The 21,571-nt window shown below is 42.1% G+C and overlaps 1 protein-coding gene across 1 annotated transcript in view; it reads left to right on the top strand.

The window, feature by feature from the left end:
* Positions 1-21,571, top strand: part of FBXO38 (F-box protein 38) — a 102,812-nt gene that overhangs the window by 71,446 nt on the left and 9,795 nt on the right. Inside the window, exon 19 of the mRNA XM_040406601.1 lies at positions 16,931-17,076. Coding sequence (XP_040262535.1) covers positions 16,931-17,076 — 146 coding nt within the window. The remainder of the gene's footprint in view (positions 1-16,930; positions 17,077-21,571) is intronic.

Genomic DNA, 21,571 nt, shown 5'->3' with positions numbered 1-21,571 from the left:
ACGGTACGTGCTAGAGAGTGGAGACCCGGTCTAAAACCTTCCCGGACACCTGATGTACAGTCGTGGCCAAAAGTTTTGAGAATTACATAAATATTGGAAATTGGAAAAATTGCTGCTTAAGTTTTTATAATAGAAATTTGCATATACTCCAGAATGTTATGAAGAGTGATCAGATGAATTGCATAGTCCTTCTTTGCCATGAAAATGTACTTAATCCCCAAAAAAAAACTTTCCACTGCATTTCATTGCTGTCATTAAAGGACCTGCTGAGATCATTTCAGTAATCGTCTTGTTAACTCAGGTGAGAATGTTGACGAGCACAAGGCTGGAGATCATTGTGTCAGGCTGATTGGGTTAAAATGGCAGACTTGACATGTTAAAAGGAGGGTGATGCTTGAAATCATTGTTCTTCCATTGTTAACCATGATGACCTGCAAAGAAACGCGTGCAGCCATCATTGCGTTGCATAAAAATTAGGGATCGACCGATTATCGGTTTTACCGATATTATCGGCCGATATTGAGGATTTTGACCGTTATCGGCATCTATTTTGCCGATATACCGATAACGTATTGGGAACACAGAACGCGCTGCTCTCAGCGCTCTCTGTGTTCCCTCCGCAGCACAGGGGAGAAGGAAGCAGTGTCTCCCTCCCCCTCTGCTGCTGCTGCCGCTGCCGCCAATGGGAGGAGAGAAGATAAGAGGAGGGGAGGGGCTGTGGCCACCGCTCCACCAATGAAGATGAGCCTTTCATTAATTCATTTACAGGAGGCGGGAGCTGGCTGCAGAATCACATAGCCGGCTCCCGACCTCTATGACAAGTAGCTGTGATCTGCGGTAGTTAACCCCTTAGGTGCCGCGGATCGCAGCTACCGCTCAGAGGTCGGGAGTCGGCTATGTGATTCTGCAGCCAGCTCTCGCCTCCTGTATATGAATTAATGAAAGACTTATCTTCATTGGTGGCGCAGTGCGCCAGCCCCCCAGTATTAATCATTGGTGGCGCAGTGCGCCCCCCACCCCCATTCCAATAGTAAAAACATTGGTGGCGCAGTGTGCCCCCCCCCAGTATTAATCATTGGTGGCAGTAGCCACAGGATCCCCTCTCCCCTGCTCCTCCGATCGGAGCCCCAGCTGTGTAATCCTGGGGCTCCGATCGGTTACCATGGCAGCCAGGACGCTACTGAAGCCCTGGCTGCCATGTTCAGCTCCATGCTGCTGTGTGCACAAAGCACCGAGCAGCAGGGACAGTGTGAGCTCCTATTCACCCTGATAGAGATCTATCAGGGTGAATAGGACAAGGGGGCTAAAAGTTAGTAAAAAAAAAACAAAAAACAAAAAAACCACAAAAATATTAAGTATAAATGAAAAAGATTTACAAAAAAAATAAAAAATACACGTTAACAATAAACATATTCATTTTCAGCAGATTTGTGTAGGAAATTATTTTTTTTTTCTCAAAAATAAAAATACCCAGAATATCGGTATAAATTATCGGCTATCGGCCTGAAAGTTCATAAATTATCGGTATCGGCCCTAAAAAATCAATATCGGTCGATCCCTAATAAAAATGGCTTCACAGGCAAGGATATTGTCGCTACTAAGATTGCACCTCAATCAACAATTTATAGGATCATCAAGAACTTCAAGGAAAGAGGTTCAATTCTTGTTAAGAAGGCTTCAGGGCGTCCAAGAAAGTCCAACAAGCGCCAGGATCATCTCCTAAAGAGGATTCAGCTGCAGGATCGGAGTGCCACCAGGGAAGAGATTGCTCAGGAAAGGCAGCAGGCAGGTGTGAGCGCATCTGCACGCACAGTGAGGCGAAGACTTTTGGAAGATGGCCTGGTGTCAAGAAGGGCAGCAAAGAAGCCACTTCTCTCCAAAAAAAACATCAGGGACAGATTGATCTGCTGCAGAAAGTATGGTGAATGGACTGCTGAGGACTGGGGCAAAGTCATATTCTCCGATGAAGCCTCTTTCCGATTGTTTGGGGCATCTGGAAAAAGGCTTGTCCAGAGAAGAAAAGGTGAGCGCTACCATCAGTCCTGTGTCATGCCAACAGTAAAGCATCCTGAGACCATTCATGTGTGGGGTTGCTTCTCATCCAAGGGAGTGGGCTCACTCACAATTTTGCCCAAAAACACAGCCATGAATAAAGAATGGTACCAAAACACCCTCCAACAGCAACTTCTTCCAACAATCCAACAACAGTTTGGTGAAGAACAATGCATTTTTTAGCACGATGGAGCACCGTGCCATAAGGCAAAAGTGATAACTAAGTGGCTCGGGGACCAAAACATTGACATTTTGGGTCCATGGCCTGGAAACTCCCCAGATCTTAATCCCATTGAGAACTTGTGGTCAATCCTCAAGAGGCGGGTGGACAAACAAAAACCCACTAATTCTGACAAACTCCAAGAAGTGATTATGAAAGAATGGGTTGCTATCAGTCAGGAATTGGCCCAGAAGTTGATTGAGAGCATGCCCAGTCGAATTGCAGAGGTCCTGAAAAAGAAGGGCCAACACTGCAAATACTGGCTCTTTGCATAAATGTCATGTAATTGTCGATAAAAGCCTTTGAAACGTATGAAAAGCGTGTAATTATATTTCACTACATCACAGAAACAACTGAAACAAAGATCTAAAAGCAGTTTAGCTGCAAACTTTGTGAAAACTAATATCTGTGTCATTCTCAAAACTTTTGGCCACGACTGTACATGTGTGCTAAATTTCGTGATTGTAAAAGCGACAGTGTGGATTCCTTTAGCGGACATGCATACACTCGGCTTTATATATTTGCTATCTCTCTCTCTCTCTATAAATATAAATATATATATAAAATCTGTGAAATGAGGGCAGCACTCCGGTCTTGTGGTGAAAAAGATGGATTTTATTACACCCAACAGCAATGCAGCATTTCAGCTCTCTCAATGGAGCCTTTGTCAAGCTTGACAAAGGCTCCATTGAGAGAGTTGAAACGCTGCATTGCTGTTGGGTGTAATAAAATCCACCTTTTTCACCACAAGACCGGAGTGCTGCCCTCATTTCACAGATTTTGTTCTACTGTTCCTGGTCCAGGACTTAAAGTGGGATTTGCACCTGGCAACCTAAAGAATGCTGCTGCTTGACTTTTGTTTATATATACAGTACAGACCAAAAGTTTGGACACACCTTCTCATTCAAAGAGTTTTCTTTATTTTCATGACTATGAAGGCATTGAAACTATGAATTAACACATGTGGAATTATATACATAACAAACAAGTGTGAAACAACTGAAAATATGTCATATTCTAGGTTCTTCAAAGTAGCCACCTTTTGCTTTAATTACTGCTTTGCACACTCTTGGCATTCTCTTGATGAGCTTCAAGAGGTAGTCCCCTGAAATGGTCTTCCAACAGTCTCGAAGGAGTTCCCAGAGATGCTTAGCACTTGTTGGCCCTTTTGCCTTCACTCTGCGGTCCAGCTCACCCCAAACCATCTCGATTGGGTTCAGGTTCGGTGACTGTGGAGGCCAGGTCAGCGCAGCACCCCATCACTCTCTTTCATGGTCAAATAGCCCTTACTTTCAAAGTTTGCCCAATTTTTCGGCTGACTGACTGAACTTAATTTCTTAAAGTAATGATGGCCACTCGTTTTTCTTTACTTAGCTGCTTTTTTGTTGCCATAATACAAATTCTAACAGTTTATTCAGTAGGACTATCAGCTGTGTATCCACCTGACTTCTCCTCAACGCAACTGATGGTCCCAACCCCATTTATAAGGCAAGAAATCCCACTTATTAAACCTGACAGGGCACACCTGTAAAGTGAAAACCATTTCAGGGGACTACCTCTTGAAGCTCATCAAGAGAATGCCAAGAGTGTGCAAAGCAGTAATCAAAGCAAAAGGTGGCTACTTTGAAGAACCTAGAATATGACATACTTTCAGTTGTTTCACACTTGTTTGTTATGTATATAATTCCACATGTGTTAATTCATAGTTTTGATGCCTTCAGTGTGAATCTATAATTTTCATAGTCATGAAAATAAAGAAAACTCTTTGAATGAGAAGGTGTGTCCAAACTTTTGGTCTGTACTGTATATATATATATATATATATATATATATATATATATATACATTCAGTGCCTTGCAAAGGTATTCACCCCCCTTGACTTTTTTTGTATGTTGGTGCCTCACAACCTGGAATTAACATAGATTGTTTGAGGATTTGCATCATTTAATTTACAGAACATGCCCACAACTTTAAAGATGTTTGTTTTTAATGTTTGTTTGTTAGATGTTTGTTTGTTAGTGATGCCTCTTGCTTAGGTGTTGCAGCCTCTGTGGCCTTTAAAAAAAGATGTGTATACAGTACAGACCAAAAGTTTGGACACACCTTCTCATTCAAAGAGTTTTCTTTATTTTCATGACTATGAAAATTGTAGATTCACTCTGAAGGCATCAAAACTATGAATTAACATATGTGGAATTATATACATAACAAACAAGTGTGAAACAACTGAAAATATGTCATATTCTAGGTTCTTCAAAGCAGCCACCTTTTGCTTTGATTACTGCTTTGCACACTCTTGGCATTCTCTTCATGAGTTTAAAGAGGTAGTCCCTTGAAATGGTTTTCACTTCACAGGTGTGCCCTGTCAGGTTTAATAAGTGGGATTTCTTGCCTTATAAATGGGGTTGGGACCATCAGTTGCGTTGAGGAGAAGTCAGGTGGATACACAGCTGATAGTCCTACTGAATAGACTGTTAGAATTTGTATTATGGCAAGAAAAAAGCAGCTAAGTAAAGAAAAACGAGTGGCCATCATTACTTTAAGAAATGAAGGTCAGTCAGCCGAAAAATTGGGAAAACTTTGAAAGTAAGGGCTATTTGACCGTGAAGGAGAGTGATGGGGTGCTGCGCCAGATGACCTGGCCTCCACAGTCACCGGACCTGAACCCAATCGAGATGGTTTGGTCACCCCAAACCATCTCGATTGGGTTCAGGTCCGGTGACTGTGGAGGCCAGGTCATCTGGCGCAGCACCCCATCACTCTCCTTCACGGTCAAATAGCCCTTACTTTCAAAGTTTTCCCAATTTTTCAGCTGACTGACCTTCATTTCTTAAAGTAATGATGGCCACTCGTTTTTCTTTACTTAGCTGCTTTTTTCTTGCCACTCTGCTGGACTGCAGAGTGAAGGCAAAAGGGCCAACAAGTGCTAAGCATCTCTGGGAACTCCTTCAAGACTGTTGGAAGACCATTTCAGGGGACTACCTCTTGAAGCTCATCAAGAGAATGCCAAGAGTGTGCAAAGCAGTAATCAAAGCAAAAGGTGGCTACTTTGAAGAACCTAGAATATGACATATTTTCAGTTGTTTCACACTTGTTTGTTATGTATATAATTCCACATGTGTTAATTCATAGTTTTGATGCCTTCATAGTCATGAAAATAAAGAAAACTCTTTGAATGAGAAGGTGTCCAAACTTTTGGTCTGTACTGTATGTAATGACAGATCATGTGACACTTAGATTGCACACAGGTGGACATCATTTCACTAATTATGGGACTTCTGAAGGTAATTGGTTGCACCAGAGCTTTTTATAGGCTTCCTGACAAAGGGGGTGAATACATACGCACATACCAATTTTCTGTTTTCCATTTCTAAACAATAGTTTTATTTATATATTTTTCTCAAGGCTACTTTTACACTGGCGTTTCTGGGTCCGCTTGTGAGAGCCGTTTCAGGGATCTCACAAGTGGCCCAAAATGGATCAGTTAAGCCCCAATGCAGTCTGAGTGGATAAGGATGCGTTCAGAATGCATCAATTTGGCTGCGTTTGGTCTCCGTTGTGGTTTATAGACGGTCACTAAATCGCAGCTTGCAGCGTTTTGGTGACCGTTTGACTATGCGGAGCCAAACTGATCCGTCCTGACTTACAATGTAAGTCAATGGGGACGGATCAGTTCACTGACACAATATGGTGCAATTGAAAACGGATCCATCCCCCATTGACTTTCAATGTAAGTCAAGACGGATCTGTTTTGACTTAGACTTTTTTTTTTTATGAATAATGCAAACCGTTCCGTTATGAACGAATAAAAACTTTTGCGTTATTGGTGCGGATCCGTCTGTGCAGATACAATAAGGATCCGCACCAAACGAGAGTGTGATAGTAGCCTTAGACTATTGTGTTCTGATCCATCACATAAAATTCAGATTAACAAAACATTGAACTTAAGGCTGTAATGTAACAAAACACGCAAAAGTAATCACCCCTCTTGACCTTTTTCAAGGCACTGTATATATTTATCTATATATATATATATATATATATATATATATATATATAAAAACGAGGCAGCACTCCAAAATGTGGATATCTATAAGCTCACTCTCCTACGAAATTGCACCCACCTGAACTTTCTGACTAGTGTTGCTGTATTTTAAACAATAAAGGAATCTATTTAACAAATACACGTCTACAGTCTATAAATTCTACTATATATATATTTATATCAATGGTTATAAATATACATATAGACATACACTGCTATACAGTAACAACACTACAATACACCTAAACTACGCTAACACAACACACTCCCAACTACAATCCCACCCAATAAACAATCTAGATAGCACACTTAAATACACACACGTAAATAGCAGCAGCTCCCACCCACCTGGCTATACGTTGTCCCTATGTGGAAAACAAGGGGTTAAACACAATCAGGGGTAATGGTGGCACTGCAAAGGGTTAATGCAGGCCAGGAATCTGGGTAAATTGGTGGCAGTGGGAATGGCACTGCAGGGGAGCAGTGAAGGGCTTAATACAATAGGCAGGGTAGATTGCAGGGGTTACAGGGGTATAATGATATTATGGCAAGGGTTAATGATATATTGGTGGTGCAGGGGTTAATATTGTGTGGCAGGGTATAAGGGGTTAATAGGGTTTTTGGGGATAATGCAGGGCAGGGTATGTGAAGTGGTTAATGCAGGGAATAAAGGTTGTTGGTGGTATAGGGTTCTATGATATGAAATGATTAATAAACAAAGGGTTCATTGTCCTGTTGTAGATTCTCGCTGATGCTGTTCTTGCAGGGGATGATTCTCTCTTGGGGGGCTGCTTGGCTCAACTGCAGAGTCGCTGGACTATTCAAATCCGGCGGCGCTTTCTCCTGAATGGCCTGCAGGCAAGTCCACGTGGGCAGGCGCGGTGATATGACGTCACCGCAACAGCCCGCTCGTCCTGGCGCGCGCTTCCAGGCGGGGGAATGCTTTGATCCTCCCGCCTGTGAAGTGATTGCGACTCTCCGGAGCTGTAATTACAGCGCCAGAGGTCCGTGGCATACAAAGGCAGGGTAGCCCTTTGTTCCCCTATCTTTGTAATGCTAAACATTTCCGGACCTGCCTGAGATGTTTTCAAGAGGCAGAGGATCTCGTGCTTGGGGGACATAGTTTTGGCTATATACAGGGTGGGCCATTTATATGGATACACCTTAATAAAATGGTAATGGTTGGTGATATTAACTTCCTGTTTGTGGCACATTAGTATATGTGAGGGGGGAAACTTTTCAAGATGGGTGGTGACCATTGCGGCCATTTTGAATCCAACTTTTGTTTTTTCAATAGGAAGAGGGTCATGTGACACATCAAACTTATTGGGAATTTCACAAGAAAAACAATGGTGTGCTTGGTTTTAACGTAACTTTATTCTTCCATGAGTTATTTACAAGTTTCTGACCACTTATAAAATGTGTTCAATGTGCTGCCCATTGTGTTGGATTGTCAATGCAACCCTCTTCTCCCACTCTTCACACACTGATAGCAACACCGCAGGAGAAATGATAGCACAGGCTTCCAGTAGCCGTAGTTTCAGGTGCTGCACATCTCGTATCTTCACAGCATAGACAATTGCCTTCAGATGACCCCAAAGATAAGTCTAAGGGGGTCAGATCGGGAGACCTTGGGGGCCATTCAACTGGCCCACGACGACCAATCCACTTTCCAGGAAACTGTTCATCTAGGAATGCTCGGAACTTGACACCCATAATGTGGTGGTGCACCATCTTGCTGGAAAAACTCAGGGAACGTGCCAGCTTCAGTGCATAAAGAGGGAAACACATCATCATGTAGCAATTTCGCATATCCAGTGGCCTTGAGGTTTCCATTGATGAAGAATGGCCCCACTATCTTTGTACCCCATATACCACACCATACCATCAATTTTTTTTGTTCCAACAGTCTTGGAGGGATCTATCCAATGTGGGTTAGTGTCAGACCAATAGCGGTGGTTTTGTTTGTTAACTTCACCATTCACATAAAAGTTTGCCTCATCACTGAACAAAATCTTCTGCGTAAACTGAGGGTCCTGTTCCAATTTTTGTTTTGCCCATTCTGCAAATTCAGTGCGCCGATCTGGGTCATCCTCGTTGAGATGCTGCAGTAGCTGGAGTTTGTAAGGGTGCCATTTGTGAGTAGCTAATATCCGCCAAAGGGATGTTCGACTAATGCCATTCTCCAGTGACATGCGGCGAGTGCTACGCTGTGGGCTCTTGCTGAATGAAGCTAGGACAGCCACTGATGTTTCTTCATTAGAGACAGATTTCATGCGTCCACATTTTGGCGAATCCAACACTGAACCAGTTTCACGAAACTTAGCAAGCAGTATGCTAACTGTAGCATGGGAGATGGGTGGTCTCGTAGGGTGTCTTGCATTGAAATCTGCTGCAATGACCCGGTTACTGCATTCACCAGACATCAACACAATTTCTATCCGCTCCTCACATGTTAATCTCGGCGACATGTCAATGGCTGTAAACAAAGAGAAACTTGTAAATAACTCATGAAAGAATAAAGTTACGTTAAAACCAAGCACACCATTGTTTTTCGTGTGAAATTCCCAATAAGTTTGATGTGTCACATGACCCTCTTCCTATTGAAAAAACAAAAGTTGGATTCAAAATGGCCGACTTCAAAATGGCCGCCATGGTCACCACCCATTCTGAAAAGTTTCCCCCCTCACATATACTAATGTGCCACAAACAGGAAGTTAATATCACCAACCATTCCCATTTTATTAAGGTGTATCCATATAAATGGCCCACCCTGTGTGTGTGTGTGTGTGTGTGTGTGTGTGTGTGTGTGTATATATACAGTACAGACCAAAAGTTTGGACACACCTTCTCATTCAAAGAGTTTTCTGTATTTTCATGACTATGAAGGCATCAAAACTATGAATTAACACGTGGAATTATATACATAACAAACAAGTGTGAAACAACTGAAAATATGTCATATTCTAGGTTCTTCAAAGTAGCCACCTTTTGCTTTGATTACTGCTTTGCACGCTCTTGGCATTCTCTTGATGAGCTTCAAGAGGTAGTCCCCTGAAATGGTCTTCCAACAGTCTTGAAGGAGTTCCCAGAGATGCTTAGCACTTGTTGGCCCTTTTGCCTTCACTCTGCGGTCCAGCTCACCCCAAACCATCTCGATTGGGTTCAGGTCCGGTGACTGTGGAGGCCAGGTCATCTGGCGCAGCACCCCATCACTCTCCTTCATGGTCAAATAGCCCTTACTTTCAAAGTTTTCCCAATTTTTCGGCTGACTGACCTTCATTTCTTAAAGTAATGATGGCCACTCGTTTTTCTTTACTTAGCTGCTTTTTTCTTGCCATAATACAAATTCAGTAGGACTATCAGCTGTGTAGCCACCTGACTTCTCCTCAACGCCACTGATGGTCCCAACCCCATTTATAAGGCAAGAAATCCCGCTTATTAAACCTAACAGGGCACACCTGTGAAGTGAAAACCATTTCAGGGGACTACCTCTTTAAACTCATGAAGAGAATGCCAAGAGTGTGCAAAGCAGTAATCAAAGCAAAAGGTGGCTACTTTGAAGAACCTAGAATATGACATATTTTCAGTTGTTTCACACTTGTTTGTTATGTATATAATTCCACATGTGTTAATTCATAGTTTTGATGCATTCATAGTCATGAAAATAAAGAAAACTCTTTGAATGAGAAGGTGTGTCCAAACTTTTGGTCTGTACTGTGTATATATGTGTGTGTGTATATATATATATATATATATATATATATATATATATATATATAAATATATATAATCATTTATATATTTATATTTCTAAATTGACTATGAAATGCATCAGAAGTCTGCTTTTTCCTGTTCTTTGGAGTACATGTTGGCTGCTTTTAAATCTAATATATAAAGCTGTGTGTGTATGTCCGCTAAAGGAATCCGCACCGTCGCATTTACAATCGCGAAATTTGGCACACAGGTACATCAGGTGTCCGGGAAGGTTTTAGAGTAGGTCTCAGCACTCTAGCACGTACAGTTCCTGAGATATTTCCAACAAATGCATTAGCCAATAGAAGCTCGGTCACATGACCCTTATCAGCCAATAGAAGCTCACAGGTCCTCAAGCCTCCACATACAGTTTTACTCCAGGTTTCCATAACAACCCAGCCATTTATTTTCACTGCTGTAGATGAGTTTTAACCCCTTAAGGACCGGGCTCATTTTCACCTTAAGGACCAGGCTCATTTTCACCTTAAGGACCAGGCCATTTTTTGCAAATCTGACCAGTGTCACTTTAAGTGCTCATAACTTTAAAACGCTTTGACTTACCCAGGCCGTTCTGAGATTGTTTTTTCGTCACATATTGTACTTCATGACACTGCTAAAATTGGGTCAAAAAAGTTAATTTGTTTGCATAAAAAAATACAATTTTTACCGTAAATTTTGAAAAATTAGCAAATTTCAAATTTTCAGTTTCTCTACCTCTGTAATACATAGTAATACCCCCAAAAATTGTGATGACTTTACATTCCCCATATGTCTACTTCATGCTTGAATTGTTTTGGGAATGATATTTTATTTTTTGGGGATGTTATAAGGCTTAGAAGTTTAGAAGCAAATCTTGAAATTTTTCAGAAATTTACAAAAACTCAATTTTTAGCGACCAGTTCAGGTCTGAAGTCACTTTGCGAGGCTTACATAATAGAAACCACCCAAAAATGACCCCATCTAAGAAACTACACCCCTCAAGGTATTCAAAACTGATTTTGCATACATTGTTAACCCTTTAGGTGTTGCACAAGAGTTATTGGCAAATGGGGAGGAAATTTGAGAATTTCATATTTTTGTCAAATTTTTCATTTTAACCCATTTTTTCCACTAACAAACCAAGGGTTAACAGCCAAACAAGACTGTATCTTTATTGCCCTGACTCTGCCGTTTACAGAAACACCCAATATGTGGCCGTAAACTACTGTACGGCCACACAGCGGGGCGTAGAGTGAAAGGTGCACCATATGGTTTTTGGAAGGCTGATTTTTATGGACTGGTTTTTTGACACCATGTCCCATTTGAAGCCCCCTGAGGCACCCCAAGAGGAGAAACTCCCTAAAAGTGACCCCATCTAAGAAACTACACCCCTCAAGGTATTCAAAACTGATTTTACATACGTCGTTAACCCTTTAGGTGTTGCACAAGAGTTATTGGCAAATGGGGATGAAATTTGAGAATTTCATTTTTTTGCCTAATTTTCAATTTTAACCCATTTTTTCCACTAACAAAGCAAGGGTTAACAGCCAAACAAGATTGTATCTTTATTGCCCTGACTCTGCCGTTTACAGAAACACCCCATATGGGGCCCGTAAACTACTGTACGGCCACACAGCGGGGCGTAGAGTGAAAGGTGCACCATATGGTTTTTGGAAGGCTGATTTTTATGGACTGGTTTTTTGACACCATGTCCCATTTGAAGCCCCCTGATGCACCCCAAGAGGAGAAACTCTCTAAAAGTGACCCCATCTAAGAAACTACACCCCTCAAGGTATTCAAAACTGATTTTACATACGTCGTTAACCCTTTAGGTGTTGCACAAGAGTTATTGGCAAATGGGGATGAAATTTGAGAATTTCATTTTTTTGCCTAATTTTCAATTTTAACCCATTTTTTCCACTAACAAAGCAAGGGTTAACAGCCAAACAAGATTGTATCTTTATTGCCCTGACTCTGCCGTTTACAGAAACACCCCATATGTGGCCGTAAACTACTGTACGGGCACACAGTAGGGCGTAGAGTGAAAGGTGCGCGGTTTGGTTTTTGGAAGCCAGATTTTGCTGGACTGGTTTTTTGACACCATGTCCCATTTGAAGCCCCCCTGATGCACCCCTAGAGTAGAAACTCCATAAAAGTGACCCCATCTAAGAAACTACACCCCTCAAGCTATTCAAAACTGATTTTACAAACTTTGTTAACCCTTTAGGTGTTGCACAAGATTTAATGGAAAATAGAGACACAATTTCAAAATTTCACATTTTTGGCAGATTTTCCATTTTAATATTTTTTTTCCAGTTACAAAGCAAGGGTTAACAGCCAAACAAAACTCAATATTTATGGCCCTAATTCTGTAGTTTACAGAAACACCCCATATGTGGTCGTAAACCGCTGTATGGGCACACGGCAGGGCGCAGAAGGAAAGGAATTCCATACGGTTTTTGGAAGGCAGGTTTTGCTGGACTGTTTTTTTTGACACCATGTCCCATTTGAAGCCCCCCTGATGCACCCCTAGAGTAGAAACTCCAAAAAAGTGACCCCATTTTAGAAACTACGGGATAGGGTGGCAGTTTTGTTGGTACTAGTTTAGGGTACATATGATTTTTGGTTGCTCTATATTACACTTTTTGTGCAGCAAGGTAACAAGAAATAGCTTTTTTGGCACGTTTTTTTTTTTTGTTATTTACAACATTCATCTGACAGGTTAGATTATGTGGTATTTTTATAGAGCAGGTTGTCGCGGACGCGGCGATACCTAATATGTATACATTTTTTTTTATTTATGTAAGTTTTATACAATAACTTCATTTTTAAAACCAAAAAAATGTTTTAGTGTCTCCATATTCTAAGAGCCATAGTTTTTTCAGTTTTTGGGCGATTATCTTGAGTAGGGTCTCATTTTTTGCGGGATGAGATGACGGTTTGATTGGCACTATTTTGGGGTGCATATGATTTTTTGATCGCTTGCTATTACACTTTTTGTGACGTAAGATGGCAAAAAATGGCTTTTTTTACACTGTTTTTATTTTTATTTTTTTACGGTGGTCATCTGAGGGGTTAGGTCATGTGATATTTTTATAGAGCCGGTCGATACGGACGCGGCGATACCTAATATGTATACTTTTTTTTTATTTATGTAAGTTTTACAGAATGAGTTCATTTTTGAAAAAAAAAAAATCATGTTTTAGTGTCTCCATAGTCTAAGAGCCATAGTTTTTTCAGCTTTTGGGCGATTATCTTGAGTAGGGTCTCATTTTTTGCGGGATGAGATGACGGTTTGATTGGTACTATTTTGGCGTACATGCGACTTTTTTGATCACTTTTATTACTTTTTTTGGGAAGTAAGGTGGGCAAAATTTCAATTTTCTCATAGTTTTTATTTTTTTATTTTTATGGCGTTCACCGTGCGGGGAAAGTAACATGACCATTTTATAGATCAGGTCGTTACGGACGCGGCGATACCTAATATGTGTAGTTTATTTTATTTTTTTAATTTTTATTCAGTGATAAATGTTTTTTTTTTTATCTTAACTTTTTTCACTTTTTTTTACATTTTTGTGACCCAGACCCACTTGGTTCTTGAAGATCCAGTGGGTCTGGTGTCTGTATAATACAGTACAGAACAATATATATTGTTCTGTACTGTATTTTACTTACACTGAACAGATCTGTGCTTTTAGCACAGATCTGTTCAGCACCATGGACAGCAGGACGCCTGAGCAGGCGTCCTGTTGCCATGGGAACCCTCCCCGTCTGCTCAGAACTTCGCAGACGGGGAAGGGTAAGCACGGGGCTGAGGGGGGCTCTCTGGGGGCTCTCTCCCTCTCCATCGGGGGGCTGCAAAACCACAGCAGCCCCCCGATGGAGAGGGAGGGAGCTCCCTGACCGATGACAGTTAACTTTTTCCATACAGCGGTCCGTACGGACTGCGGTATGGAAAGGGTTAAACGGCTGACATCTGCACAGATGTCAGCCGTTTATACCAGGGTGCCAGCAATGTGCTGGCACCCTGGTATACCCACTAGAAGCCAACGATCGTTCATGGGGAGGCGGGCGGGGGATCGCGATCCCGCCTGCCGCACCGCCCGCCTCCCGCAACGCCCCCACCGCCTGCGACACCCCCCCCGCACCACCCTCCGGCATAAAATCGTGCAGGGGTGCAGGGGGGGGTGAAAAATAATGATTTTAGCCACTCTAAAGTTTCTGATCCCCGCGGTCAGGGACCGCGGCGATCAGAAACTGCAAAAAGCGCAGCAAACCGCAGGTCTGAATTGACCTGCGGTTTGCTGCGATCGCCGATACGGGGGGGTCAAATGACCCCCCCCTGCATTGTTACGGGATGCCGGCTGAATGATTTCAGCCGAAATCCCGTTCCAATTAACCCCTGGGGCGCCGGAATACAGATTTTAAGTCAGGACGTACCGGTACGTCCTCGGTCCTTAAGGACTCGGGAAATAGGGCGTACCGGTACGTCCTAGGTCCTTAAGGACTCGGGAAATAGGGCGTACCGGTACGTCCTAGGTCCTTAAGGGGTTAAAGGAAATCTGTCACCAGGTTAATCACTATTGCAGTAAAGCCATGGCCTAATAGCACTTAGTACCTTATTTCCAGATGTGCCTTTGTTCCAACAATAGATGTTTTTATCCACTGAAAATCCAGTTTATTTGGTATGCAAATGAGTCAGTACGGAGGCCAGAAGGGCGTCACTCTTGCAGGAAGGAGCCCAAGCACACCCCCTGCCACAATGTGTCCACCTAAACCCCGCCCCCATGTCCAATTAAGCCACACCCTTAATCTGGTTAGGCCATCCCCCTCCCACTCCTGAGCTAGCGGGGATTGAAAAAATGAAGGTAAAAATCAACTTCTATCAGCTGCAGGGGTGGGAAGGAGGGTGACTTTATCCCTGCAGCTCACACTCACTTAGGATCCACTACACTTAGGCTCCATTCAGACGTCCGTAGTGCATTGCGGATCCGCAATACACCCTGCCGACACCCCCATAGAAATGCCTATTTTTTTCCGGAGCTGCAGACCGGAAGATCGGGGCCACGCTCCGGAAATGCGGATGCGGACAGCACACGGTGTGCTGTCCGCATCTCTTCCGGCCCCATAGAGAATGAATAGGTCCGCACCTGTTCCGCATAATTGCAGAATGGATGCGCACCCATTCTACGGACGTTTGAATGGACCCTTACAGTGAGATGTTCAAAAGGACATGCCCCCGATCTGATTAGGCCACGCCCACTCCTCAACCGACTTAGATTTTTTTTAAAAGAAGTTAAAAATCTTCTTCTAGGTCTTTCTAAACCACGCCCATATTTGGTTAGGCCACGCCCCCACTCCTTAGCCGACAGGGGTTTAAAAAATGAAGGTAAAAATCAACTTCTGTCAGCTGCAGGGGTGGGAGGGGCAGTGACTTTATCCCTGCACATCACACTCAGACAGTACTGTGCTACTGTCTTTGGCCTCTTTCACACGGGCGTCATGTTTTTTGCCCGGATAAGATGCCGATGCGTTGCGGGAAAATGCGCGATTTTTCCGTGCGAGTGCAAAACATTGTAATGTGTTTTGCACGCGCGTGAGAAAAATCGGCATGTTTGGTACCCAAACCCGAACTTCTTCGCAGAAGTTCGGGTTTGGGTTAGGTGTTCTGTAGATTGTATTATTTTCCCTTATAACATGGTTATAAGGGAAAATAATATCATTCTTAATACAGAATGCATAGTACAATAAGGCTGGAGGGGTTAAAAAAATAAATAAATTTAACTCTCCTAATCCACTTGATCGCGTAGCCCGGCTTCTCTTCTGTCTTCTTCTTTGCTGTGCACAGCAAAGAAGACCTTTGATCACGTCGCTGTGCTCATCACATGGTCCAATCACATGGTTCATCACCATGGTGAGGGACCATGTGATTGGATCATGTGATGTGACGTCACCACAGGTCCTTAGCCGGCAGCTCAACATTACAGAAGAAGACAGAGATCCGCAACTACGCGATCAAGTGGACTCTGTGAGTTAATTTTTTTATTTTTTTTTAACCCCTCCATCACTATTTTACTTTGCATTCTGTATTATAATAACATATAATAACCATGTTATAAGGGAAAATAATACAGATCGGGTCCCCAGCCCGATCGTCACCTAGCAACCATGCGTGAAAATCGCACCGCATCCGCACTTGCTTGCGGATGCTTGCAATTTTCACGTGGCCCCATTCACTTCTATGAGGCCTGCGTTGCGTGAAAAACGCAGAATATAGAGCATGCTGCGATTTTCACGCAACGCACAGGTGATGCGTGAAAATCAAAGCTCGTGTGCACAGCCCCATAGAAATGAATGTGTCAGGATTCAGTGCGGGTGCAATGCGTTCACCTCACGCATCGCATCCGTGCGGAATACTCGCCCGTGTGAAAGGGGCCTAAGAGTGAGCTGTTCAAAAGGACACTCCCAGATCCAGTAAAGGCCACTGTTAAGGGGGTGGGCCCCTGTGGAGGTCACTGTCAAGGGAGTGGTATGCTGTGAAAGTCACTGTTAAAGGGGAAGGCTGCTGTAAAGGTCAAAGTTAAGGGGGTGGGCTGCTGTGGAGGTCCAATTTTAAGGGACGGGGCACTGTGGGGGGGTCAGTGTTAAGGGTGTGGAGGTCTCTGTTATAGTGGATAGTGTTGATATCTTTTAACAACACACACAGATATTAAATGAAATAGATTAAATATACCCGAGCGAAGCCGGGTCCTTCGGCTACTGGAATAATAAAAGCCAAGTTTTAGATATTTTACTACTGTGCTGGATCAATCTCTTGTTTGTTCTTTAAATGATTGTATTTCTTTGTTTTCATTTTCTTCATTTTCTGTCTATACAGGTAGACACATTGACATTAGAAAGAAAAATATTCAGTGGTCCATACCCTTATCACATCTGTATGATACATGAATTTAGCAATCCTCCTAATGTTAGAAATAAAGTGCGCGTCCGCAGCTGGATGGACACTATAGCAAACGTCAATCAGTGAGTATACGTTGTGTTTGACCTCCTAGTGTTCTGGGGTATCATTTATTTTGCTATGTTTTAAACTTACAAGAGCCCCCTAACTAATTAAGCCCACAGGCTTTTGGAAATGCTGTTTGCTACTTATACTCGCGATTCAGTAATTTGTGCTGGTTCTATTGTAAAAATGATAAAAGGAGCACTAAATCGAAACTATATAAACTGTATCATTCATACACATGTAAATATTTCTGGACCATCTCAGAGCTATAGATATGCAGGCCAAAGAAGTGATCATGGTGACAGATTTAGGAATTAGGTTTGTTGGTTGTGTGAACGATCGTTTTGTAGACTAAACCATACACATTTTAAACCAAATTGACCAATACAGTGTTTCAGGCTGGACATACAATGAAAAATGAAAAACAGCTGTTGGGCAAAAAAAAAAATTCAAACATGGATGACTTTTTTTTAAACAAAGAGGAACAATAATTTAAAGGGGTTGTGCAGTGTCCTGATATTGATGACCTATCCTCTTGATAGGCACCCCCAGCAGTCAGCTGTTCAAAGGGGTCACGGCACTCAGGCGAGGGTTGCGCCCTCTTGAGCGTTTACCTGCATGCCTGTGGCAGTGCCATGTAATTACAACTGCTCGTCACATTCGCTGCATAAACCCTTCAAAAACGAAGCAGAACAATGCTAGTACACATTCACCCGGTGTATGTAGGGTACCCAGGCGACCCTGGGCATCAACGACTACACCTAGAAGCCAGAAGAGCTTGAATCCCGATTCGTCAGAACTTACTGCTGGGGAAGGTGCTTGGACGCTTCCTGAATCTTTATTTTATTTTTATTTATTTAGTCAACACAAATTGCATGCATTACCCCAGACTTCTAGAGCAATCTTTCCTTTTCTTGTGTATCTGTCTTTTTACTAGACAATGACTGTTTTGTTATTGTTGGCCAAAAGAGTCATTTTATATAAAATTTCACCTACAAATGATTGTTTTGGCTGAATTTGTCTGTTTTGATCAACTTTTAGTATTTATCAACTTTTAATGTGTATGGCAGTATATGGCGACCTTTTAAAGGGGACATGTCTCCATGAAATGCAAAACGGTCTGCAGGCAGTTTCTTATAGAGCAGGAGGAGTTTGATATATAGTTTTACGGGAAAATATTCGGTAATACCTGTAATTATTCATTTATATCTCTGCTTTCCCCAAGTTCAGTTGCCAAGTGGGGCGTCTTATCAATGACTGGCAGCTATCTGTGTATATATAGTTATGCCAGGATGCTGTCAGTCACTGATAAGATGGCCCACTGGACTCCTAAGCTCAAAAAGAGATTTTAATGTATAAATTACATGTTTTAGCCTTTCATTGTGGGTCATGATGGATCCGTTTTGCTCCGCATCCCAGGACGGAAAGCAAACCGCAGCATGCTAGTGGTATGAGAACGGAATGCACTTTGGAGCACTCCGTTCTGTTCAGTTACGTTTTGTCCCCATTGACAATGAATGGTCTTGAGACCCTATGTCTGATCTCAATACCGGAAAATATTAATGCTAGTGTGAAAGTAGCCTAACTGAATCTTTTCTCATAAATCTATATATCAGTCTGCTCAGCTCCTCCTGCTCTATAACATGCCTGCAGATCGTACTGCATTTCATGGTGACAGGTTCCCTTTAAGTCTGAAATGCTGTTAGCAAGGAACAGCAGAATTGTAAAGTACTCTGAACTCCCTGCGGTGTAAATTTAGGCATCCCTAAATAAACAAGGAATTTGGACGTTAAACAACAGCTCCCGCCTGTTAATGGCAATCTCGCCAGTCGTATGGTGTCCTAACTTAGGGCAGCATAAACTACTGAGAGATCCCTTTATCAATATGGTGGATCACTTTTAGGCTACATTCACACGACCGTATTTTTGACTCCGCATCCATTCCGCATTTTTGCGGAACGGTTGCGGACCCATTCATTTCAATGGGGCCGCAAAAGATGCGGACAGCACACAATGTGCTGTCCGCATCTGTAGATCCATTCCGCAGCCCCGCAAAAAAGATAGAAAAGCCTATTCTTGTCCGCTCTATCATAGGGCCGGCTACATTCACACGACCGGTATCCGTGTTTTGCGGCTCCGCAATTTTTTTGCGGACCGCAAAACACATACGGTCGTGTGAATGTAGCCTTATTAATTGACCTAGCTGTTTTGCTAAAACCCTGTATTGAACAGCCCCAGCCCATGACTATGAATCCTGATATTCATGAGCTCCTGCTCTCCCCAGCCACCTATGGCTGATTTCAGTAGAGAAAGAAATATTAGTCAGGGGTATGGGGAGAGCCAGGAGCTCATGAATAGCTGGATTCGTCAGCATGCCCTGGGGCTTTTAGGATGGCAAAATAAAACTGGTAACAGATTCCCTTTTAAATGACAGTTTGCCAGGCACCACTATCAGCCATCAAGTGCCAAACTGGACTGAAGAAACAAGGCTGAATCTAGGTATACCCAACTGTTACATATATTGTTCAACTATCTAACCCACAAACTTTGGCATTTGTCTATAAAAGGGTCACTGAGTTTTCAGAAAACATTTGCTATGTTATAGAGGCCTATCAATAGTTTTGATTGGTGGAGGTCTAAGTGCTGAGACCCCCACCGATTACTGTAATGGGGAGAGAGAAAAGCTCACATTTCGTGCTCGCTCTCTCTTTGCTGCAGGAGAGGAAGCGAGACAGACTCCATATAAAGTCCATCTCGTTTCCATCTTCTGCAGTGGGGTGAGAGCGCGATATGCGGGCACTCCCCCCCCCGTTCTCGCAATCTGTGAGGGTCTCAGCACTCAAACTCCACCAATCAAAACTTTTGATATGTTTCTATGATTCTGAAAACTCAGCGACCTTTTAAATTACTGGATTCAGCCTCTATATAAGAAGAAATATCCACTACCAGTTTTAAAGAAAACGTGAGTCACAATTACCAAAAATAAATATTCATTAGACGTTATAATGCCCATTTTATTGCAAATACAATTATTTGGAGTATCCATGGGAAGCTTGGTAATTATTTTCACTGAAAGTAATAATTATTCTTCCAGACATTCAGGTACCATCGAGTGTTTCTGTGCGACTGCTGTGTTTTCCATACTGAACACTGCTCTTCTGATGTGAACTCACAGCATCATAATGATTTTATGATGCTGTGTGTTCCTGCCTTAGGCTACTTTCACATCTGCGCTTTGTATTCCGGTTTTGAGATCCTGCAGAGGATCTCAAAACCGGAGCAAAACACTTCCATTCAATTTAATACATCAGAATGCATCCGTTCCGTTTGGATGCGGTTGTATTAAATTGAAACTGAACAAACTGGATCAGTCACTAAAAACGATGTAAGTCCATGGGTGCCGGGTCTTGCTTTTTTAGGATCCCAAAAAAACTGATCCAACACCATTGACTTACATTGTTTTTAGTGCCGGATACGGTTTGCTTCGTTTCGCAGACCGGACACAAAACTGCAGATTTTTGGATAATTTAAGAAGATCTGGAATCGATAAGAACAAATACATATGTGAATGTACTATATCAATGATGCTTAGATGAGATGGGGGGGCCCTTTTTTCTCTTTTTTAACTCTCTTTGGGGGATTGTAGCTTTACCTATGGATATAGAATCATATAGGGGAAGATCTATTGGTATAGGTCACTGTCATATAGATGCAATAAATGGTGGTTTTTGGGTCAACTATGACCTCTATATGGGATGGGTCATGAGTGCCACAGTTGTCTGCATTGGTTGGGTTTTGTCCTAGCCCCTTCTTGGGACCGGCCATCACCTCAACTGTTATGCAGTATCACCTCTGGCACTCGTGTTCCTCCCTTGTCACTAATGCACCTTATATTACTATGTACTGAGCCTAATTTTGGCACTGATATTCTATTATGGACACTATATGCACTTTATACCATTATGCACTGCAATTACTTGTTAGGGCTTGTGAGACCCAACATATTATGAATTATATTATGAAATGTGTGATGCCCTTTAATAGGGATTACGCTATTAATGTATAATTATCCCAATTTTTTTATTATTGAAATAAAATAAAAAAATTATATTTATTTTTATTTAATGTTATAATTCTTTTTCTTTTCACTCATAGGGTGTGTATGTGACACCAATATTTTATGTATATCATAATCATGTAATATAAATGTATAATCCCAATCATGTGTAGTATTTGAATTGTTAATTAATTGATTTTTGAAATATCAATGATGCCGTGATTGGATATAGCAATTATATTGATATATGTACTGTTATTTTTAGATAGTGTTTTTATGGACAGACTATACAATATATGTGGTCACTGTTCATTTTCTTACATATCGACAAACCTGATGATTCTGATATGTTCTGGCGAGTTGGCTATTAATAATGTAAAATATGGGCCTAATATGGATTACTGTTATGGAGTGGAATTTACAGCATTATCTATTATTGAGATCCAGCCACAGCCGTT

Source organism: Bufo bufo, chromosome 1 (assembly GCF_905171765.1).
Source record: "Bufo bufo chromosome 1, aBufBuf1.1, whole genome shotgun sequence".
NCBI classification, from domain to species: Eukaryota; Metazoa; Chordata; class Amphibia; order Anura; family Bufonidae; genus Bufo; species Bufo bufo.
Note: the sequence above shows the minus strand (reverse complement) of the source record. Positions and strands in the feature narration are given on the sequence as shown.